General features: G+C 37.4%; 3 protein-coding genes, 1 long non-coding RNA gene and 1 pseudogene across 4 annotated transcripts; 4 read left to right on the plus strand and 1 right to left on the minus strand.

Moving 5' to 3' along the window:
- Nucleotides 1–1,268: 1,268 nt before the first annotated feature.
- Nucleotides 1,269–4,110, minus strand: LOC142637362 (lysine-specific histone demethylase 1 homolog 2-like; annotated as a pseudogene).
- Nucleotides 4,111–6,836: 2,726 nt separating this feature from the next.
- On the plus strand, nucleotides 6,837–8,430 carry LOC142635774 (serine/threonine-protein phosphatase 7 long form homolog). The gene is made up of 4 exons (XM_075809866.1): nucleotides 6,837–6,947; nucleotides 7,051–7,814; nucleotides 8,180–8,270; nucleotides 8,383–8,430. Exons 1-4 carry the CDS (start codon nucleotides 6,837–6,839, stop codon nucleotides 8,428–8,430), a joined length of 1,014 nt encoding a protein of 337 aa, XP_075665981.1.
- On the plus strand, nucleotides 8,422–9,834 carry LOC142633904 (uncharacterized). Its single transcript, XM_075808166.1, has 3 exons — nucleotides 8,422–8,775; nucleotides 8,998–9,265; nucleotides 9,398–9,834. Exons 1-3 carry the CDS (start codon nucleotides 8,530–8,532, stop codon nucleotides 9,832–9,834), a joined length of 951 nt encoding a protein of 316 aa, XP_075664281.1. The 5' UTR covers nucleotides 8,422–8,529.
- Nucleotides 9,835–10,061: 227 nt separating this feature from the next.
- LOC142635775 (biotin carboxylase 1, chloroplastic-like) lies at nucleotides 10,062–14,950 on the plus strand. Its single transcript, XM_075809867.1, has 9 exons — nucleotides 10,062–10,083; nucleotides 11,093–11,232; nucleotides 11,763–11,834; nucleotides 13,189–13,278; nucleotides 13,735–13,794; nucleotides 14,170–14,355; nucleotides 14,466–14,558; nucleotides 14,737–14,793; nucleotides 14,849–14,950. Exons 1-9 carry the CDS (start codon nucleotides 10,062–10,064, stop codon nucleotides 14,948–14,950), a joined length of 822 nt encoding a protein of 273 aa, XP_075665982.1.
- A 1,735-nt stretch (nucleotides 14,951–16,685) lies between these two features.
- Nucleotides 16,686–18,207, plus strand: LOC142633254 (uncharacterized). Its single transcript, XR_012843857.1, has 4 exons — nucleotides 16,686–17,162; nucleotides 17,273–17,378; nucleotides 17,475–17,556; nucleotides 17,676–18,207. It is a non-coding gene; the product is annotated as an uncharacterized LOC142633254 (long non-coding RNA).
- Nucleotides 18,208–20,165: the final 1,958 nt, after the last annotated feature.

Genomic DNA, 20,165 nt, shown 5'->3' on the forward strand with positions numbered 1-20,165 from the left:
ATATTTTTAAAAATAGAAATGTTCATAATAATGATTAACTAATAACAATAATATTTGCAGATAATAATAATAATAGTACTTGACAAATGAGAACTACCAACAACCAACAACTCTGTTTCTAAAACAAATGAATAAAAAAAAGTAGATTGTCATGAACCAGTGACCTACAATATAATTCCAGACTTAACTGCTTCATCTTTTGCCAAGTTTACAAGTGCTATGACGAAAACTAAAAATTAGTAATAATAAATAAATAAATAAGATTTTTCAGAGTATAGAGAGGTATCTCAAATTGCGGGAGCACACCAAAAATGGATTTAAAAAGCTGAAATGCTGTTTCGTTAATGGAGAAACTTGGGTCAGCTTTGGGTTTGTTTTTTTGATTATCTGGGTCTTCGGGTCTGGGGCACAGGAAATGAAAGAAAGGAAAAGACCACTTAAAAGATCAGCCACAGGACTAGTTGTGCAACCCTCTTTGCTAGTTGTAACAATGAGGAGAATCAAAGCCTATGTTAATCCATGGTCTCAGGACAGAAACTTCGTAGGAAAGAACTAAAAAGCATCACAAGACTACAAGTCAATGTCTATGATTTCGTTTTCATATTGGTCCTCCTATCCATTTTTGTTAATAATTTTACCATGTATAATATGCAGTACAATTAGGTCATAGTAATTATAACAAGAAAGGGCACAATAATTATAACCACCAAGAGAAGTCCTTTAAATATGCAGTACAATTAGGTCATAGTAGCATATACTCATGTAACTTGTTTGGCATGTGAATTATTAAGCATGTCTGCAAGGTCATCTGATCACCATGTAACGGGTTGAAGGAGGTTCCTCAAAACCTATTTGGAGAAAAACACTGTGCCAAAAACACATACAGCAGAACTTCTTTTTATGCCTAGAAACAGAACTGTGCTCTCTAATGGAACAGATTAGAGCTTAAAGTTGTCCATAAATTTTTTTAAAAACTACACTCTGGATTTGACTTCAGATGCTACCCAAGTTTTTTAAAACTCTAGTATTCAGGTGACTGAAAACTCTGTTTCAGCAAGACTGATGATGACCATGTCTAAATTATTGTTGCTCAATAAGCAGCACACTATAAATAAATAGATCATAAATGTATGATAACTATGATGAATTTTTTTTTTTTTTTTTATAAGTGTATTCCTAAGATGATGTATCAGGAGAAATAATTATTTGGGACAATCGCTTTGTGATGATAGATATGTCAGGCAATCAATCAATGTATTTAAGCTTACATCTTTTGGCTTCAAGCTCGTCCATGACAACCTTCATGCCCATCCTTGAATTAACTGCTTCAACGATCTCATTGACAGGAACTGTGAAATTGAGTACATATTGCAAAAGTTCAGGTTCAGCAGTCTAAAGGAAATTATCGTCATACAGTGGCAAAGGAGATACATACCTGAAGGACAAGTGCTTTTCCAATGACCTGTTCCAAGGGAAGTACACTAAGTCAAAGCTGACTTGGGACTCAAACCTTCAGATTTTCACAAAGATCAAAATAGAATTAAGCTACTCCTGAGGTAAGAAAACATGAAACATTACATTAACAAGACACAGGCCCAGCAGGAACCCCACCCTCTTCTTCCAACAAATGCTTGCCACTAAGCTGAGCAACTTCTTTATTTCAACCAGGGGGCAAATCCTTATTCCTACTTCAACAGGCTCCCCACACCATACATCCTCCCAAAATTTCACATAGTACTATCACCCATGTCGGCGCATCATACCAAAGAATTTTACAAAAAGCCAAACAACCACTTCTAACACATACTAACAACATTTTTTCCTTATAGAAAATGCAGAAACATTGTATGAGAAAAAACAATATCATATATAATAAATAAAATTTATAATTTCTCAACTATTTACTCGTTTTCATTTCTAATGTGTTATATCATTTTATAGAATTTATATATATGTAATTTTGTATAAACTATTAAAGAGTGTTCAGGAATAGCTATTCCCATCTCTTAAGGAATAATTATTTTTTAGGAATAGCTTTTAAGAAAATTTTATAGAATTTATGGAATATGAAAATTAGTTGTAAATGGTTTACATAAGTTGTTTAAGAAACCCTACTTAAAGCTTAAGAGGTTGCTTACCCAATTGCTAAGGCACCTGACCACTGTAGCAAGAAGCCTAGAACTGCTGATGTGAGAATAGCCAATGTATTGTTAAAATTCCAATCAAAGGAGAGGGCACCAAGGGAATCTAACAGCAAATCACTGCTAGGTCCAATAGTCCTCTGCGTGAGTTTCCTCAGATTATTTTAGCGGCCCCTGGTGGCTCGATAAATGCGTGAAGCTTCTCTTAAGCCACTTAAGAAGGCACCATGCATGCTGGCTGGATATTGCCTATTTGTGGCCTCACCAGCAAAGAACAGCTGATTACCCAATACCTTTAGGACTAAATATACCTGTAAAGAGAAATGTAAATGCTAAGAAGAAGCTAGACTCAATCAAGCTTTGGAAAGGAAGACAGTGAAAAACAAGAAATCTTACAATATTTGTCAATTTAAGAAAAATCATACCTCTTAGGATTCTTAGAACACGATGGAGCAAAATGGATGGATCTGTGGACTCAAATATTTGTGCAGCTTATCCAGCCACCAGTGCAACAAGTACTGGACCCCCAGAAACAGTATGATAACTGTAAAACAAAAAAAACTCTCCACGCTTCATCACTGTGTTCACTTAGACATCCAAATGTGTCTATGTCTTCTCCCCAGAAAACATGTGGAAATACCATTGCAACTTTATTCAGCAGCCCAAATCCCAACCTCTCAATGGCTGCCAGCTTTCTTTGTGGTAATTCTGGTTCAAATCTGATAGTTCTTTTCTTTAGAACTCCAAGAGGTACAGTGCACAGGACCATATCTGCCTGAAACTTTTGGTCCCCGGCTATCACCTCAATGCCTTCATTTCCATATCTAATAGTATTGACAGTCTTTCCATAGAGTATAGGAACTCCTTCACATAATGCTTTTATCAGTCTCCAATTACCTCCAGCAAGAAAGCAGTGGTCCCCACACATTTCGTAAGGATCATCCTGATCCCAATAGGCAGCTGACAGTTCTGATAGACATCGAGCATTCGCATATTCCAAATTTGCAAGATGCCAATGAAGAAGTTGCCTCTCCTCCGTACTTTTAGCCACAGCATACAATTGCCTAAGTGTTTCCAAAACTGAACCCAGGGAAATATCATTTGCAAATCACTCTTACAATTTGTCTCAGTTCAGTAACTTTATCGAGCAACTTATTAAAAATGATTTCAACATTGGAATCAATTACCTTATCAACAGGGGCTCCATCAGGCTTGAACAAAGGGCAGAAAACCTTTCTGACCTTATGAAGTGGTATAGAAAGTTGCCTGGCCAAAACTCCTACTGGATTAGCATGGATACCAGTAATAACACTACCACTAAGGTCCACAGCAGCAAATAACTCGTTACCTGATCCATCTTTTGAGTATAAACTCTTCCACCAGAATGATTTCTACCTTCTACAACAATCACTTTGAACCCAAAAGACAACAGCTGCCTTGCTGCTGCTAACCCAGCAAGTCCTGCACCAACAATTATCACTGACCCTTCTGTTGCTTCCCCTGGCATACGAGAGATAAATGTAGGAGAAACCCCAAAATTAATATACCCACTGAACAAAAGAAAATCATAAGCTGAACATATAAAAACATGTTCATACTCACTACTCACAGTTTCTTTAACATGTCCTTTCAAAAGCCACACCCGCACATTATCCCTCCACCTTGCTAGTATATGATTCCTCACAACAATATAATCATTCTGCTCCTCGCAACCCAATTCACTCACCACCCTAGCTTCAATCTCCTCCTCAAGCAGCGCATCAATTGGGAACCCAAGAGACAGCGCAATCATTGCCTCAGTTTCCATCTCTTTCTCCAAATCCGCCTTCGTTCTATTCCTCTTCTTGAAAGCACCACCCAAATGCTTCTCAATGAGCTCATCCATCAAATTCTCATCATAATTCCGCAAACCCGCTTTCTTTCTCAATGACCGCTTCGAAACCACACTACCTGAATCTGGGGTATCCATTATCGGACGAAATAGCAAAATAACCCTAAGTTTCTAACTATATAGTTAGCAGGCCCGGTTTGCAAAGTATATCGTAAACTAACATCTCGAGTCTCAGAGGCTCGATTTTGGGCTATAAATCGAGCCTCTGAGTCTCGGTTTGTCCAGAATGATGTGGCGTTTTGCCCACGTGGCCTCCACCTGGAAATCGAGTCTTAGAGACTCGATTTATGTGACATGGCCATTTGGGTCTGACGTGGTTGGTCCACGTTGTCCACGTGGAAAACAGAAACCGAGTCTCTAAGACTCGATTTCAATTTGGGGTTTATTCGAATTTAACGCCTCTCACCTGAACATTCTCCACTCTCACTCACCGAGACAAAGAGCAGACTCCTCCCTCTCACCCACCCTCTCTCTCACACTGAACCTCAGCCTCTCCTCTCTCCCTCGCGCAGTCTCTCCTCTCTCCCTCGCGCAGCCTCTCCTCTCTCCCTCGCGCAGCCTCTCCTCTTTCACTGTTCTCTCACAGTCTCCACTCTGAAGCTCCACATTGATCGCCTTCGCTTCGCCAAAAGATTTCACAAAGCCACGGCATTCGATTCAGACCGTCTCTCAAAACTAAAAGGAAAGGTGAGTGGCTTTGTCTTCAGTCGCTGTTTGGTTGCCGAGAAACAGTGGGAAAAATCAAAGTTTTTTTCTATTTTACTTCACGGTGTTTTTTTGCTATGCTGGTACTTTGCTGACATTCTTGTACTGGATAGAGGCCCATTCTATAATTTTATCATGTGTATTGACTGCCATTATCAATTTTACGGTTATTATGAGAGTTGACTACTTAATTTCCTTTTAGTTACTCTTCTTGTGTTATGACAAATATGAGTGTATCTTGGAGAACATTTGAAGCCTGGTTTAAGCAGTTAAAGTTAAGGTCTTGTTTAATTAATTAGTATCTGTAACCATCTTGAAATGAATTGCTGGTTTTGGATGCCTGTTGGGTTCACTCAGGTTATCTGACGATTCTGACCTTATCAGCTTGAAACCAGTTGACTGCCATTATAATTATTATTCATCTGAGAAATGTCACTATATATGATGGATAAATATGTACATATGTATGTACGTGTGTATATATACATGTAGGAATGTATGCTTGTACATATGTTACTTGCATTAGGGCCAAATGTGTTGAACCTACCTATTGTGAGATTAACCTCACCCACTCTATGTTCTCATACCATTGTTTCTAAATTTTGTTTTGAAGGAGGGAAGTAGTATCTAACTCTTATTTTGAGTTCACTATGTTATTTGCTTCAATATCTGTGAGTAAAAGATATTATTGATTTTTGTTTTTGAAAATTGAGCAAGGCTAATGAAATTAATCCTGGTGGTTTATATATTTGTTTGTATGTAGGAAATAAGAATGAGAATTTACTAATGCCTACTTTGTTCGCTTCTTTACCTTAATTGCACTCAAGATTTTTACAGGCAGAAAGATTTGATATGTATCTTACTTTTCCCCATTTAAATCTATCAGATTCATGAACTTTGTTGCTACTAAAGAAGTGGAATCATAAAATTCTCTTTAATTTAATTTTCTTGCATATCATCTGTGTCCAGTTTGATGCTTGACACTTCCCTTACCATAATCTATGAATGATGACTACTATACATTCAATCATGCATAATGATCCTCTAGAAGCAAGTTTGGCATAACTTTTGTTAGAATTTGAGACATCATACAGATATAGTACCTATCATATTCAGCTTGTTCCGTGCTAAGTTCATATTGCTGTTGTTCTGTTCTACAGTGTTTCAGTGGTTTTATGTTAGATGAGATTACATTGTTAATCCTCTTTTTCATCTATAAGCTTTCAAGTTCTCTGGGATTTATTTGTTAGGGTGAAACTTTCTTGAAGTGTGATGAGATAATCTTCTTCTGAAGTATGATGATATCTTGAACCAAACAAAGGGTGATGAGGTCATCTTTTTCTGTAAGAATATGGAGAACAAATGCTTTTATGATTCTTTAATCATCTGTTTTACTTACAAAAGAAACAAATGCTTTTATGAATGGTCCATTGTATTTTCCATGCGATGGTGTCCAATAGTGACTAGGGGACAAGTAAACATTGTTTGCAACTAACCAATTGAAAGGATTGCACTAACATAAAAGTTAAGAGCTTGAATTAGTTGCTGGTTTCTCTTGAAGTATTTCTTTCTTTCTTTCTTTTTTTCTTCTGCTTCCATTTTTGTTTTTAGTCATCTTACCCGTCTCTTTGGTAGGATTCGTGCTTGAACTTTCAGATAGGGAAATGCTATATCTTGAGCAATTTATATTACTATCAGAGCACAAGGGTTCAAGTTTCACACATGAAATTACTTTAACACATTTTTTTTGCTTTAACTATACAATTGCCCTTGAGACGATATGCAGACTAATTTAGTTTTAAGCTGTTGGTTACAAACTTGGTTCATTAAATTATTGTTGAATGGAAAAGTAGGATAAAATACTTATCAAGGAAGAAAACTGAAATTGGGGGCAGAGGCAGTGCTGTTATTTGTTGATATGCCTTTATCTTTATATTTATAACTTTTTTAATTTATCTTTTCTTGTTAATGTAATATATCCGTAGTGTTATATTTTTTATTTTATTTGCTAAGTTCTTGCATTGCCTGCATTTACTGTGTTGGGATATTTTATTTGATTCTATTTCAATTATTGACTTTCTTTTACTTTCTTCTGTAGTATGGCTGCTACAAATGCTGGGCGGATTGACTATACACAGCCTGGACCCATTGACACGTCGGTGTTGTCACAGCAGTTGAAGCATCGGTCCGAAGCTATCTGGAATGGACAGGTAAAACACAACACTAAAGATTTAACTAATGTACATGCATTTAATTCATACAATGTACATGCATTTGCTGTCATATATTAATCCATGGTTCTGTTCTGTGCAGGATCCAGGGTCCATTACCTGCCGTAGCCGTAGTTCAGAGTTCTCCAATCGAGAGCCAATGGTTGACGACCGACTCAGGAACATCATCAAGGCAGTTGGTTTGGAGGGACTCCTGTGGGTCCCGGGTAGAGAGATTGACCATGGCCTGATAACGGCCTTAGTGGAGCGATGGCGGCCCGAGACTCACACATTCCACATGCCACATGGTGAGGTCACCATCACATTGCAGGATGTGGAGGTTCTTCTCGGGCTTCCTGTTGATGGTGACGCTATAACAGGGAGCACGCAGAAAACGTGGGTGGATGTGTGCCGGGACTTCCTTGGCTTTCAACCTAGAAATGAAGGCAACCATAAGCAACTTATGGGTCAGAGGATTCTCATCAACTGGCTTTTGGAGCAAGTTGCTAATCCATTGCCGCCTAATGCTGAAGAGGATCAGCTGCATAAGTACGCACGATGCTACATCCTAGCGCTACTGGGGGACACAATTTTCATGGACAAATCCGGCGATAGGGTGCATCTAATGTGGGTGCAGCAGTTGGAAGACCTTCGCAACCCACGAAGGTACAGTTGGGGAAGTGCTTGCCTTGCATGGTTGTACCGAGAGCTATGCAGGGCAAGCGAGGACACCAGTCAGATTGGTGGGTGCTTACTATTGGTCCAGTATTGGGCATGGGCTAGGTTCCCCTATTTGTGTCCAGCAGTTGAGCATGGCCCGCCAATGGGTGCTTATGGTCCTCCAGTGCGTGGTCCACTGTCCCTGAAGTAAGTTTCTACCTCATGCACGTCATATACATTATGTGATCATTACCTAAGCCCACAATCATGTAACTTAATTTTATTTATTTATTTTAAAGGCTTCTAGCAATTTTTTATGTGAACATAACAAATTTTTAAACTGAGGTTCAATATATATGATTAAGTTAATATACTCTAATACAATGACTGTCATGTGGCTTGAACGTGCTTTATTTTTTATACGGACTGTTTCTTATTCTAGTGATATTATTAATTAAGTAAATATCTATAACGTACATCTCAGTATTTTTATGTGATTACATTATAGTTTTAACATTGGAATTATCTTAGTACGAAAGTTGTAGATATTGATCCATTGTTCTTGATTGTAGGTGGTTGTGGGTTCCAAACAAGAAAAATAGGCCCGCCCACATCTTCAGGGACAGGTATCGCAAGCAAATAGCTTCAATGTTGCCAGCCCAGGTATGAAAATGCATTGTTTTACATGTTTAAGAACAAGATATAGGTTTGGTGAGCTTTGAATTATAAACATTGTTGTCTAATGTGTTGTGTACTTGTTTTGTGGCTGTTGTAGGTGGTGTGGCAGCCATATGAAGCTGAGTTAGAGGACCTTCCGCCGTAGTGCGTTGCAGGGAGGGCCGTGTGGACGGCAACGGTGCCGCTTGTATGTTTCCACCTAGTAGAAAAACATACACCGGATCGTGTCGTTCGTCAATTTGGGATGATCCAAGAAATTCCCCGCGATGTTGACACTGACACAGTGCTTCATGCCATTGATTTGAGGGGGAAGGTCGGTGTTGATTGGACGAGAAAACATGCTGTGCATATCGATGAGTGGGGTAATCGCCTTCAACGGCGTTGTGAAGCAGTACTTGGTGATATGCCTCCACAGCACGAGTACCACGACTGGTTCAAAAGGGTAACTCGGAGGTTCATCGATAGGCCCGGTGCTATAGTGACTGTGCTGGTAACTTCTCAATGTCTTCTACATCTTACTGTACTTCCAACCATGAAACCACTGTTTAGAGAACATGATATATGTTACTATATTTTCTGCTTAGCACTTAGTCTCCTTATAATTTGCAATAATGGTTGGTTGGAATCAAATTCAGAACCAACATTGTATTTATTATCGATTGGCATTGTTGATTTCGTATTGCATTACTAATGTGTGGTTTTCCATGTGTAGATTGAAGGATATGTCCGTTTGTTGAGGCGTCACCCAGTGGGCACGGAGGACCACAAGGACATTACTGAGGTGCTGACGGCCGTGCATGCGATTGAACGTGTACAACCTCCTATACCTGAGGCCCTGAATGAGGAGGCAGCTACCCCTACGGGCCCAAGTACTACTGAAGGCCCAAGCACGAGCACAGCTCCGGCCAGATGTCGCCCTTTTCGACCTGTTGCTACCCCGAGGGTTGTCCCTACCCCTGATCCCTCTCCATCCACCCCACATCCATCCCCTAGCCCCACTATTCCTTCATCCACCCCACATCCATCCCCTAGCCCCACCATCCCACATCCATCCCCTAGCTCCACCATCCCACATCCATCCCCTAGCCCCACCATCCCTTCATCCACCCCACATCCATCCACTAGCCCCACCATCCCTTCACCCACCCCACATCCATCTCCTCGCCCCACCATCCCTCCACCCACCCCACATCCTTGTCCTGGGTCCGACATTCGTCCACCCATCCCACAGTCACTTCCTCAGTTGTCACCTATTCCATCCTTTGACCTGGGTATTGATCCAACCCCACCTGACATGCAGCAAGAGCCACCCTCCCATAGTACCCCTACTGGCCCTTCTTCAGCCATCGACCTACCCCATGTTCAGGCTGAGCAGACTGTTGGGTTACCTGCAGTGGCAGAAGGTCGGCCGAAACGCATATCAAAGGCACCTCCTTGTGGGACAGGGGGGCACAAACATGGACACAATGCTGGGCCCGAGGCATCTGACGAAAGACATGCAAGACCTCCTCCTTATTATACTAGACGGCATAAGATTCAAAAAAGGTAACTCAAAGCTAAATGTCAAACAACACACTTTATAACTAGTGGTATTCCTCTTTTCACATTTCAATCTACTATTGATTACTTCATGATATTATTATGGAGATCAATATGGTTTTAACATACATTTTTCGAAGTAGGTGATGGGAACAAGTGGTTGAAGGGGGCCAAAATGACAGTGATGCGGGTGTAGAAGACGGTAAGCAACTACTCTTGACTTTGGCGGTTAAATCAATGGCCATTGTCTGCTACTATGGTAAAGTCTTGGGCTGCCAAGCCTAAGTACATCTAATTAACATTTGCCTATACCCTTGGATGCTTAGTTTCTGCCCAAAGAACAGGTTTTACTTTACTAATCGGTGCTTGAAAGTTGTGACTCAACAAATTGGTGATCTGAGTTCTGAGATTAGTTTTGTATTAGCCAATGGGTTAATTGCTTAGCAAAAAATTATTAGAAAACAGTCTTTTTTTTGCTGCTGCTGCTGGTTCTGTTTTGTGTGTGTGTTTTCATTATTTCTTTGTGTGTGTTTTGTGTGTGTGTTTTCATTATTTGCTGCTGCTGCTGGTTCTGTTTTGTGTGTCTCTTTTGGTATTGATCTTTATTTCTTTTTGGTTGGAGATTAATTTATTTTGATACACCAATGATTCAGGTTTATTTATCATCAATGATATAATTCCTACGTTTATATTTTGTTTGTGAGTCATTTGCATGCTTGGTGGAAACTATAAAATAGATCAGTATTTCAGAAAATGAACAGCATCATTTACAACTAATATTCATATCCGCTTTTTTGGGATTATTTTTTACTCAAAGAATATATTTGTAGTTACTTAAACCGGTCCAATTCATGTGATTAATTTATTTTGGACATGGTTTTGGGAAGGTTATGGATATGAAGTGCATCAAGTTCAGAGAAAATAAAAGGGTCTGTAGATCAGTCTCCATTAAACCAACTATTTAAAGACGTTGTGAGAGAGAAGCAAATTTTTGCCTTTCATTCCAATACAATTTGCACTTGCACTAACTATTATTAATTTACTGTTTGCAAAGATATCTTCACCAATGAACTGGATTAATCTTGTTTCATTTCTCTTTTAAATTTGACAGGAGAATAATAATATGCTGCTGTTGAACCCAGAAATGGTAAAGGGCTTTTTCCTTAATTCTCCAATTATTTTAATTTTATTGCTAAATTATATTTCTTTCTTTGTCGTGTAGTCCGTTATAAAACATGTCTCATTTGTTGTTCTGTTTCTGTTTACAGGTTCATCAGATAAAAATAGTCTAGCTACTGATGTAGCTATTTTATGCCTGGAGAATGCCAACTCAAAGTTTGGTCATGATGATGATTATCTGAAGACATTTGCTGCCATGCTGTTTCCTTTACTCTTAATTCTACCAAAGGTTTTTTGTTCTTTATCTTTGACCTTATGTTTGATTTTCTAATATTTCCGTTGTGGCATCAATCATGCATCTTATACTTTTTTTGTATATTTTATATATTTTTACATGAGTATTTATCAATCATGTGGGTATAAGAGATTAAATAAAAGCTTTAATGATGAAACAGTTTTTGCCTTTCGTCAATGGATATGAATCCTTTAGAAGGGGTCAATCTTAGCATTTGGTGGAATAGTGAAAAAAGTATAAAAATACTGTCAGTAAGTCCTGTCTGAAATTGTATCCATATGATTGCAGAAAAGAAAAGGACAAGAAACAAATACGAAATGTTTAATGGATGGGGATTGGTGTAACTTTTCTGAGATTTCAGGGTCCCTGTCTTGCCCAATTTATACAACTCTAAAATTAAATGAAGTATTAATATATATATATATATATGTATATATATATTCATAGGTAAATGAAGTATTAAAATCTTATCTTTATTCCTTATTGAATTTTCTGTGAACTGACAAACATATTATACTTTCAAGGCAACAGCAGGTGGTGGTGGCCGTGGCATGCGTCTAGCTAAAGAACCTGATGAGTTTGTGAAGTTGCTACAGGTATTGCCCCAAATGCATGTTTTTCCTGTTATGTTACTTGGGCGGATGCCTGCTATATTAAATACTGTCTGATGTTTGAACTTCTGTAAAATTTAGTTTTCTTCCTGACATTCCTCTTGCAAGGTATACTTATAATGTTACGTTAGCACCTCCTTCCTATGTAAGAATGGTGTATAGGGTGAAGGTGTGGGTTCAAAATCCACTTAATGCATGTCTGATTTTACCTATTAAAAATAGTTGTAATAGATTATGAAATTATGTTGTTGTGTTGGTGTGTTTATTCTTTTCTCTTCCCCTTTTGACTGATGGAGTATAAAATAAACAATTTTTGTGAAATCTCTGAAGTTTTTGCTAGTTGCTTATATGTTTGGTACTTAAGAAAAAGATACTTGTCCACAATGCAGCATATTTGAAAAGCTTAGCCTAAACTGGAAAAGAAACTCAGAAGGTTACACTTCAATTTTTTAAAAGCTTAGAGACAGTAACAAGGAGAATACAATGAAAATTAGACCGAGAAATGTAGTAATTGCTTTATACAGAGTTTAAAGCTGAGATCTCAATTGTATTATTAGTTTATTACTTAGACATCAAATTCTAATGTCAAATAAATATTGAGTTACTGATGCTAAATCTGATTAACCAATTGGAACCGTTGATAGAAATTAGAATGACTGAAAAAAGGAAGTTTACTCTTTGTTTTGCTAGTTTGTGATAATTGAGTGAACAAAAGCTATTGTGTTAACCTGAGAGTTTGTACTACTAAAGACCCAAACTGTTATGATGGATATTTTTAAATAATCAAGAAGGATACTGACTGTATTCACGCCTGCAGGCTAAATTTGGGTTTCTAAAGCCAATAATATGTCTGTCACTCAGTGAAATTAGGAAGTTACACCTCGTGTAACTTTTGTTAAAGTTACACTGCCCAGTACTACATCAAATTCCTAATATAACATTTTAGCATCTTGTACATTCAGAACTGCTGTAAATGCTTGATAAAGTCTTGATTCTATCTCTCCATCTAATTATCCTTTTGCTGCCATTGCTGCTGCTGAGGTTGTTGCATGACTTGAAATTGGTTGTATATACATTTTCACTACTTATGTGCATTAGTTTATGAAATTTTCTTCTGATAAATTTAATCAATCTATTTCATGAGATATGATTTACCCTGTTTTCCATGATGGTTTGTTTGCGTCCTCTCAGATAATTGATTTTATATATCATATTTGGCTTGAAATGTTTACTAAAAACTAAATAGTACAATTTAATCTTAACAAATATTTGCTACAAAGAATTTTATTTGTATAGTTCCTTTGAAATTTGTATTAAATTGGGTCTGGTTTAATTGCAGCAAGCCAAGAGTGAGGCAGCAGCTGCATTTGGAAATGATGGAGTTTATTTGGAGAAGTACATTCAAAATCCTAGGCACATTGAGTTCCAGGTAATTTCTGGGTGGGTGTTTAGATGTCTTTTTAAATGTGTGATCTCTTAACATTCTCAAATGAATTCTGGGCTGTTGATTTAGGACCAAGTGTTCATAACCATAAAACGTTTTCAAGTCTGATGGATAGGTTTATTCTGGAACTGAGAATGTGTGTGTGTGTGTTTTTATTTTATTTTATTTTTTTATGGTGTGGAGTGCAGATATCATGTACCTAATTCTCACTTGTTTGTTGACAACTTAACATCGTACTTATTGAGTTGTTGACACATGGAATAGTAAGATAATATTGGCCAACTAATTATAAAATAAAATTTAAAAAACAAAAAAACAAAAAAAAGATGACTAACATAAAAATGAAAAAGGGTAAAATTTACAATCTTTTTAATTTTAATTTTCCATCTAAATACTACTTGGAACTTTAACTTCATCCCTGCCATACAATATGGTTTACAGGTTCTTGCAGATAAATATGGTAATGTCGTCCACTTTGGAGAGCGTGATTGCAGCATCCAGGTACCAGAACTCATTCCTTTTATTTTTGGAACATTTTGTCAAACTGATTTCAGAGTGTTTTTTTTTTTTTTTTTTAATTTAGACATGAAAATGGAGTTTGCTTCATATCCAAAAGTGAATAACCATGTTTAAAGTTCTATAGGCAAATGGAAATATATGAAGGTGGTCAATTTTTTATGGGCTTTTGATAGCAACAATTCAAGAAAATATAGAACTTATGTCCCAACTTTTATCCACATTTTGGCTTTTGTTTTGTTATGTTTGTACACTAAATTTATGAGGCTTTTTTTGAAAGGCTTTTTGTTTTTATAAAGTCTCTTTCAACTACTTTTGAAATGCGAGTAGTAAGCTCTCTTGACTATGGCTTTTGTTCAGAGACGGAATCAAAAGCTGCTGGAAGAAGCACCCTCTCCTGCACTGACCCCAGAGTTGAGGAAAGCAATGGGTGACGCAGCGGTTGCAGCAGCAGCATCTATAGGTTACATTGGTGTTGGAACAGTTGAGTTCCTTTTGGATGAAAGAGGTTCCTTCTACTTTATGGAAATGAACACTCGGATCCAGGTAGAAATATTTCTTGAGAATGTGGATTTACATAAGCGTGTCTAAAAGCTTACCTGTTTTAGGGTGTACTAATTATATAATGTTTTCCCTTTTTTTTTGGCGGGATTCAGGTTGAGCATCCTGTGACAGAAATGATTTCCTCTGTGGACTTGATTGAGGAACAAATTCTTGTAGCTATGGGAGAAAAACTCCGGTACAAACAGGTAGTGAAAAAGGGATACCTTAATTATGGGCATTTTTAGTTTTATTTGCTAGTCAGTGATACCCTGGTGCCATAGTTACTTCCCCACACCCCCCAAAAAATAAAGAAAAAGGGAAATGAAAGAAGTCCTAAACATAAAATACAATGTATGTAATTTATGACTTGGATTTTTTATATAGGAAGATATTGTGCTCAGAGGACATTCAATTGAATGCCGTATCAATGCAGAAGTTAATGTGCATGTGGCGGATTTGTAGGAATGTGTATCAACATGTTGTTGTATCTGTGTAGTCTGTGTCTCAGAATTGTTTGTGCATCAGTAATCGATATGGCTCAATTCTTGCAGTAGCTAATAGTACAGATGCAAATGAGGGCCTTTATCTGGCCAACTAATTCTCCAATTTCTATTTAGTTTTAATTGATTGATGTCAGGGTACGTAGGCTTATGTAGTGTGGATGCTTGGTGAAGTTTAAAAACTTATTTAGCAAAATCTTTCTTATCTAGGCTGGGGACTGGCTTGTGAACAGAGAAGTTCTTAAATTATGCAACATTTTATTTTTGGATAAGTAAGAAAGCTTTATTGATATGGAAAAACATACAAAACAGTAGCACTCAGGAAGTGTACTAGTAGTGCAGCACAATTAAAGAAAATTACAGCAATCAATAAAGTCCAAAATTCTAGAAAAAGAATGATTGAACAAAGCCACCATCCGCTCATATAATGAGTTCAGCAACGCTCACTTGACCAGTATCATAGATCAGTCAATGTCCTCAACTCAAACACCCTATTGTTTCTTTCCTTCCAAATGGTCCACATGACACACAATGAAATTGCATCCAAATATCTCCATTACAATGCCTAGAAAACCTCCCCTTCCACCATGCCAATAAATCCACCACCCTCTTCGGCATAAACCAATGGACCCCAAATAGACAAAGAGCTAACATCCAAAGGTTTCAGCCACAGAACAGTGAGCGGTGCAACATTATGAGTTGTTAACATGAACCCCGATTAGATGGCTAGTTCGACCCATACAACATGATTTTAGTGTCATCCTAATTGAATAGTTTTGAACGCATGGTTTATTAAATATATATATATATATATATAGATTTTTGATAAGTAATGGTATATTAAATATTTTATATGCTCGCTTTCTCTATATGTCTCATTCTCCTTGCTCCTATAAACCCCAAGTCTGTAATTTAGGTATTCTCTTGAAAATTGTGTTAGAGCCAGTTAAATAGCAAAATACGTGCAGCATATTTATAAGTTTGAATTTTTTAGGGTGATTATACCAAAGCCCTTTTTCCTAGAGTCATGTATATATATGCATGTATTTGGGACATTCTTATTTTCTTTCCCTCTTTCGAAAAGTAATTTGGGTCTAGCACATTTAATCGTCGTGGGATGTGGGGTTTCTTATATAGGCTTCCATGTTTTTGTATTTCCCTGGGTACTTTAATATTTCAGAGACACAAACTATAGTGGTTAATATTCTCACGTTAATATATATTATAAATCAACAACATTTTTTCCCACACCGCCAATAAAACCTTCGATCTGTTAATTGAATTTTAAGTAGCTTCAGTTTCTTGGTTCCTGTGAAGAGTAGTGATTGACGATTGTAATGGAAAAAGTAGTTTTTAATGTTATGCAACGGGGGTTGTACCTCCATATGTTAATTATTGTGATTGAATTCTTCATACCAAGATTTTTGCTTTTAGTTTAAATGAGTGAAAATTGTCATTCTCATTATAATTTTGTTTGCTTACTCTATCTATCTTAAGTTTCATCCTAATTAATAATTTTGTGGACATTCATTAGTTATAACTATGGACATGCTTTAGTTGTGAGAAGAGTTTTCAACGTTTCCATAGTCACATATTGGAAAATGCATGCGGGGAAGAAAGTCAGAAATATGTAAACTGTGATTTTGGGGGGAGTTGGGTCTACCAAGAAACATTGTTCAAAAAGAAGAAGAAAAACATCCTCACATGACCATTGGAAATAGCCTTGTTTAGTGCTCCATCAATTATGTAATGTACGCACTCTTAATTTTTGTAGGACAATAGCAAATATGGATTTGAAGCTGGATTTGTCCCTCCACCCCTAATAAACTTTGAAAATAGCCTGCCAAGAGACCTTATGATTGTGAAGATGCCTCAAGACAGTTAACCACGAAATCAACTCCATATATTGAAAGTGGTTCAAGTCTCCAGCGACCATATGTCAATAAACTCACATCATATCCCACACCGCTAGATAAAATCAAACATTGGGTAGAAATGTTGCTGATTTCGTCATCTTTTGGAGGTTCATATGGCGGCAGGTTTTCAAGTTTTGCTTCAGCAGCAGCGAGATTCTCTTTAGCTTTAATGATTCTTTCTTGACGAGATTCTTCTAGCTTCCTCAAGTCTTCCATTTCTTTATATTTTTCCCTCGTACTTGCACCCCCTATAGAAAATGTAAATGAATGTAAACCTGAGGATTTAGGAGACAAGAGTGATACTGGTGGATGAAAGTGATGCTTGTAATGGGGAACTCATATCATACACAGTAGACTCTAGGTGCTACATTGGAATTCAATCAAAGTTGCCCAGGTTTGGTTTCGTATTTGCAAGAAACATCTTTCACGTTTTTTTAGGCTAAATTTGTATGAAATAGAATTGATCAATTCTCCCTACCCTCGTCTCCCTTTTTTGTGTGATAGTTGTGGACGCTCAAAATGTAATGGTGCAATTGGCTACATTGGCTCCATTGGAAAGGACAAGTTTGGAGAGGAGATGACAAAAAATTTGTCTTCAGCGGGTGTTAATGTGAGTTTCTCTTCGTCTTAGACTTACAACTGTTCTATTTTGGTTATGTCTTCACCTTCTTCCTCATGTTAAGACGATTATCAAAATTGTAATCAGGTACATTATTACAACTGAATTTTGGTTATGTCTTCGCCTGATTTTACCTTCACTCGTGAAATTGCGGACAATGTATGCTAAAGTAAGTGTTCTATCTTATAACTTTTGACGAGTCAGCTATAAATTTTGCTGCGTAAAGATACTTGGTGATCTTTCACAGAAGCTGTACGTTTCTTCTCACACGATTGTATTTATTCTTAGGTTTGGAGGTTCATTTACATTTTCTATAGGGGGTGCAAGTACGAGGGAAAAATATAAAGAAATGGAAGACTTGAGGAGCAAGAAGAATGTCGTCAAGAAAGAATCATTAAGCTCAAGACAATCTCGTTGCTGCTGAAGCAGAACTTGAAAACCGGCCGGCATATGAACCTCCAAAAGATGACAAAATCAGCAACATTTCTTCCCAATGTTTGATTTTATCTAGCGGTGTGGGTTATGATGTGAGTTTATGGACATATGGTCGCTGGACACTTGCACAACTTTCAACATATGGCGTTGATTTCGTGGTTAACTGTCTTGAGGCATCTTCAAAGATTTATGCTCTCTTTTTTCTTTTTCCTATCATAAAATGTATTGGTGTACCAAATTAATAACCTGTGATGTTGTTGTTGTATTGGTGCAAGAGTCTCCAAATAAATGATGGATACAATTTTCAGATACCTATGCTATTTATGTTGTAACTTCTTGAGTTCCAAATAATATATGCATAATTTTATGTATACAAAAATCTAAATTCTTCTGTTAATAATAAGCCATGTATATAAGGCCAGTAACGTGCCTATGATATAAAGAAACTTAACTATTTAATTGCAGAAGTTGGAATTAAACATTAAAGATTACCTTAATTTTTGTTATTTGATAGTGTTTGGGAATTAGTTATTGAATTTGGAAAAAAATAATAATAATTCCTTTTCGCACAATGAGAAAAAACATAAGCCAGTGTAAATCGATTTTTGCTTTTAAACTCAATTTCCTTTTCAATACTTTTCTATGAAAATCAAGTTTAAAAGGCTCGATTTTTGCTTCAAAAATATAGTGGAAATCGAGTTTAAAATGCTCGATTTTTTCTTCAGTGGGATTCTCAAAAATATTGTGGAAATCGAGTTCCAAAGACTCGATTTCTACTGGGATTTTTTTTTTTTTTTTTTTGGTTGCAGCTACAGCAGCGGTATTTAACCCTCAGCCCGTGGCATTAACTCTCACAGAAACTCACACCCTCAGTAACACACAGAGAAAACCTAAAACAGAGCTCTCAGCCTCACTAACTCTCACTCACTCACCCTCACTAACTCTCAGTCACCCATAACTCTCTCACACCATAACTCTCTCACACCACTCACTCTCACAAAACCACATTGTCCACTCTCACTGCTCTTCCCTCTCAGCAAATTCATATCTAAGGTAAGGGTTTGCATAATTTGATTGTCATTGTAGTTGGGTATGTTGTCTATGGGTGTGGGTGTCAGAGTTTTACCATTTATTTTGTAGATAGTTAACATAACTTAGTTAATTTATCAATATTGTGAATTATAGAACTTGGTCTGATTTGGTCTGATTTAGTCTGATTTGGTCTGATTTGGTCTGATTTGGTCTGATTTGGTCTGATTTGGTCTGATTTGGTCTGATTTGGTCTCATTCGGTCTGATTTGGTCTGATTTGGTCTCATTCGGTCTGATTTGGTATGATTTGGTCTGATTTGGTCTGATTTGGTCTGATTTGGTCTCATTCGGTCTGATTTGGTCTAATTTGGTCTAATTCGGTCTGATTTGGTCTGATTTGGTCTCATTCGGTCTGATTTGGTCTCATTCGGTCTGATTTGGTCTAATTTGGTCTGATTTGGTCTGATTTGGTCTAATTTGGTCTCATTCGGTCTGATTTGGTATGATTTGGTCTGATTTGGTCTGATTTGATCTCATTCGGTCTGATTTGGTCTGATTTGGTCTAATTTGGTCTGATTTGGTCTAATTTGGTCCATTCAGTCCACTTTGTTCCATTTTGGTCAGGAAGATCCATCTTTGTGTACTTACATATATAATTGGAGACAACATGTTTAGGTTGAGAGCCCTTATCAAAATCTAAATTTATTAAAACAAATTCTTGAGTTTGGGGGTCAGCTGTCCACCATTGCTACACTGATATTCATAGTGCTACATATGCTGCTCAATAGCTCGGCACTGTTGAACCCTATCTAGTCATATCATTCACACTCACGTCGATACACAGATCTGCATCATTTTGCAATGCACTGTTTTCAAGGATGCAGAAGACCCCTGAAAAGTTTATGATGCATTTAACACAACTCGGTATTGTCTTGTCAAGTTCATGTCAGATGAAACACAAGCATGCTAAATACTCTTCACATGAATACTGTTCAGCTGAATAGTCATAGCAGTACACTGCAACTACTGCCCAGAATAAGAGAATCTCACTATGACATTGGGAACATTTGAACAAAAAATTCGTATCGTGGTTTTCCAGCCTTGGAGGCAGTGGAGGCGCAGAGCAAGGGTTATCAGTTTTGAGAGATCGCATAGCTTGATGGAAAATGCTGTGGAGGTAGTGGAGGCGCAGAGCAAGGGGACCGCGTAGCCTGATGGAAAATGGTGGAGACTGAGTGACAGAACAGTGGTGAGTACGAAGAGGGTGAGTGAGTGAGAGTGGAGAGGGTGAGCAAGTGAGAGAGGCTGAGGT

The sequence above is a fragment of the Castanea sativa genome, chromosome 5 (assembly GCF_040712315.1).
Source record: "Castanea sativa cultivar Marrone di Chiusa Pesio chromosome 5, ASM4071231v1".
Taxonomy (NCBI): Eukaryota; Viridiplantae; Streptophyta; class Magnoliopsida; order Fagales; family Fagaceae; genus Castanea; species Castanea sativa.